This window comes from Lygodium microphyllum, chromosome 21 (assembly GCF_053477565.2).
Source record: "Lygodium microphyllum isolate KBCC chromosome 21, Lygodium_microphyllum_v1.1.10, whole genome shotgun sequence".
NCBI lineage: Eukaryota > Viridiplantae > Streptophyta > Polypodiopsida > Schizaeales > Lygodiaceae > Lygodium > Lygodium microphyllum.
In genome coordinates, this window is record NC_141155.1 from 75,392,747 (window position 1) to 75,396,558 (window position 3,812).

Below are 3,812 nucleotides of genomic sequence, written 5' to 3' on the forward strand. Positions count from 1 at the left end.
CACCATCTATACGCCTTGAGACAAAAACCCACACACACACACACACACTCTCTCTCTCTCTCTCTCTCTCTCTCTCGTTCATTAGGGACAATAGCATGACTGAATTTAGCAACATATCTCCCTACATCTGCACAAGCCATGAGAAAATGCTGGGTTAAATTGGGTGTGAGCCAGCTCTCTGTCTACATATCGAATGTCACCCACCCATGTTATTAGTGAGGATGGCAACACCAGACATATTTGGATTGAGGGTCTAATAGATGCAGGAATAGCCCTTACAATTAAGTGGTTTGATATGGAATTCACTCTCCTGCGGCCTCAAGTAGAGCTTGCTTCCAAGAAGATCAAGCGGCTGAGGTAGTCTGTAAACTAGTAGAGAATCAGGAAGAATGACATTAGTAGAGCTTGCCTCACTGATGACCATGGAGGCTAACAGGCTAAGTTAAGTCTACAAGCTAGCAGGGAAATAGCAAGAATGGGTTCTACAGTAGAGTTTCCTGATTCAATGATCATCAGGAGATAAAGAGGCTCAGGTAGCCTCTACATTAGCTGAAAATCAGGAAAAATGGCTTAAGTAGAGCTGCTTCATTGATCATCAAGGAGTCTAAGGAATGCAGCACCATTGCCTGAGGGCGGCATGTACAGCTCTGCGAGTTCGTGGACCGATTCCGCCTGTTTGATGGAGGGATCATCACTGTCAAGCATCCATAGCAGGTGCTCAAACAGCACAACCTCACAGCCTAGTGTGAGACCCTGGCTTTGGTCCACCCCACTATCCTTTGACCTCTCCTGCAATGCCTTGAACAGTGGGTGCTCCAGGTGCCTGCAGTTGATCACATACCGCCGCCTCGACTCGCCAACGTACACCACTTCGCAGCCCGCAGGCACTGTGCGATCGCCCTCCCCCTCGCAATCACTGTTCTCAGGTGAATGTGTGCCTATGTCCATGGTGGTGTAGACCTTGCCCACCCTTGCAAGCCTCTGCCACTTCTTGACAATGTTCTTCATCTTGGCCATGTTCACAGCGGCACTGCAACTCATCAGTAGACATAAGGGATCAGGTTGCATCCATTCAGTGAGGACCTTACAAATATTTGCATCAGCCTGAGAAAGTTGAACTGCACAATGCAAGAGGACTAATGCACGCTCCATACGGCTTATCAGGCTCATCATGTATGCTATAAGTTGGACCGTTATCCATGGAGTGTAGGTGAATGTGTGGATGGACATGCAATTAACATGTCATGCTTAGTTTTATGCTGTTAGCATCACCGGTGACATGACAAACCAATGTCAGGAAAAACGTAGGCATTATACATGATGCAAGATTTAATGCAGTATGGAATTGGATGGAATCTCTTGCATTATTATACATGCAAGAAATGCAGTATGGAATTGAACATTGGCATCTCTTATCTGATCAATACAAAACCCTTTTCTCTGTTATTTAGCGGGAATGATCATAACAATCACACTGATTCACATTCCAAAGACCACTTCAAGCATGGATAAGCAACGCAATGCTAGTGAAAAGAAAGAGCAGAGAGGAACCCATGTAGGTATAATGGAGCATAAGGGAGAATGTACCCACCTGAGAGCTGATGGAGGAGGGGGCAAGGTAAGATGAGAGGGTGATCAAAGGCACGGGATCAGGGGGCAGGGATGCATGATAATATGGTTGTTGAGGTCAGAAGAAGAAGAAGAAGAAGAAGAAGAAGAAGGCATCTACAAATACAGGAGAGAGAGAGAGAGAGAGGAGGGGGGGAGGCGCCAGGATTAGGCAAAGAGCTAGGCACAAATATCTACTTTGGGCTGCACTAAATCGAGGCTCTCCCAGTGTCTGTGTCTCTCGTTCCGAAGATGTGTGGGAGAGAGTGAGAGGGGTGCGGCCAAATATAGGGAGAGGGAGAGGGGGCGGGGGAGTGAGAGTGAGAGTCGTGTGTCGCCCAATAGAATCGCATACCATAGCGAGATGGCCTGACAACAACCCCCCTTCTTCTGGCTATCAACTACCTCATGGGATTTTGCCTACATTTATAATTCCTCTTTTGTTTTTTTGTGGCAAAAGAAAAAAAGAATTCATGAATAATAAAATAAAAGCACCTCTATTTAGATATTCAATGTCTCTCTAAGTTTAACCTCTCATTAGATGCTCTCTCTCTCTCTCTCTCTCTCTCTCTCTCTCTCATATATTAGACAAATAAATTATAATGTCTCTCTAATTTTATATCCTCTAATTACATGTTCAATGTCTTTCTAATTTTAACAGCCATATAGACTTACAACACACACACACACTCACTCAATATAGACTTACAACACACACACACACACTCTCTCTCTCTCTCTCTCTCTCTCTCTCTCTCATATATTAGACAAATAAATTATAATGTCTCTCTAATTTTATATCCTCTGATTACATGTTCAATGTCTTTCTAATTTTAACAGCCATATAGACTTACAACGCACACACACACACACACTCTCTCTCTCTCTCTCTCTCTCTAGTACACTCAATATACCTTCCTCTTGCATTGAAAGAGAAGCCTTACCTAAAAAGATACCTTTAAGGAAGGGGGGAAAAGACAAAAACATGCCCAATTTACAATGCACACAAAATGTTGTTCTCTTCCATCCATGCGTTCATTGTCAAGCTTTTGCCTCCCCATGTGTAGGCTGCAATTTTCTTCTTTTTGTTGAGTTTCTTGTACATGTTCCTTGTGTCAGCCATCTCCAATACGCATCCCTCCACCATAAACAATGTCACCTAGATATGCCTTTCTCACATCATGGAGTGAAGTGACTCAATATGAGTCCCCCATGAATCATTCAAGCCATTGGCCTTGCTTTTTTCCCCCCTTGGGAGGTGTTATATAGCAAGAAAGTTGCTTACATTGCAAGATGTTAAGATTATGAGAGTGATGTTACAAAAATGCCATACTAACTTCATAGTGCAATTAGAAGACATTAGTGTTCCCAAGTCTATTAGCAAGCATACACAAGGCCAAGTCGTATTAGCTTAGAGGACTTTAGGCTTTCCCAAATCTATTAGCAAGCATACATAGGGCTGAGTCATAATAGCTAAGTCCGCTTGTAAAGCAAGAACATACCACATGTGGTTTATAGCATTTATGATTCATGGGATCACAAACATTGATAATCATCATTGTTAACTATAATAAGCTATGTTCGAGAGAGAGAGAGAGAGAGAGAGAGAGAGAGAGAGAGAGAGAGAGAGAGAGAGAGAGAGAGAGAGAGAGAGAGAGAGAGAGAGAGAGAGAGAGTATTTGAAAGGAGACTTATTCCATTTCGAACATGTAGATGGCATGTCAATTTGATATCATCCTTATTATAAAGTCACAACTTGTTACATGAAAGTGATAGACACTAAAAGTTGTATAGTATGTGAGCATTTTTCTACTTATCGAGCAAAGCATATGCTTTCGATTTAGATGCTTTTAGAGTTCATCCCCATTTTATCTTTATACCAATGCTTATGCCATGCAAGAACTTATCCCTTAGGAGTAATAATTAAAGTGCAACAAAATTAACCTTTCAAATCATTAGGTCTTAAGGCTAGCGCCAACAAAGATTATCAAAAAATTTGAACTTGGTCGAAATCAACTAAACATGGTAATATCACTATTTAGAAATTTGTGGAGAGAATATTAAGGAAGCTATATTGTCACTCTAAACTTGATGAGAGCATTATTGAAATAAACTAAACTTTGTAAATTGACTGGTGAAAAGTTGCCGAAATAATATAAGAGAAGCTAGCTACTTTGTGGTTCTGTGTGTTATTTGGTTATTTC

The 3,812-nt window shown here is 41.8% G+C and overlaps 1 protein-coding gene across 1 annotated transcript; it reads right to left on the bottom strand.

Annotated features, from left to right (window-relative positions):
* Positions 1-585: 585 nt before the first annotated feature.
* Positions 586-1,017, bottom strand: LOC148018153 (auxin-responsive protein SAUR78-like). The gene has a single exon (XM_087661552.1). The coding sequence runs from the start codon at positions 1,015-1,017 to the stop codon at positions 586-588; it is 432 nt and encodes a 143-aa protein (XP_087517678.1).
* Positions 1,018-3,812: the final 2,795 nt, after the last annotated feature.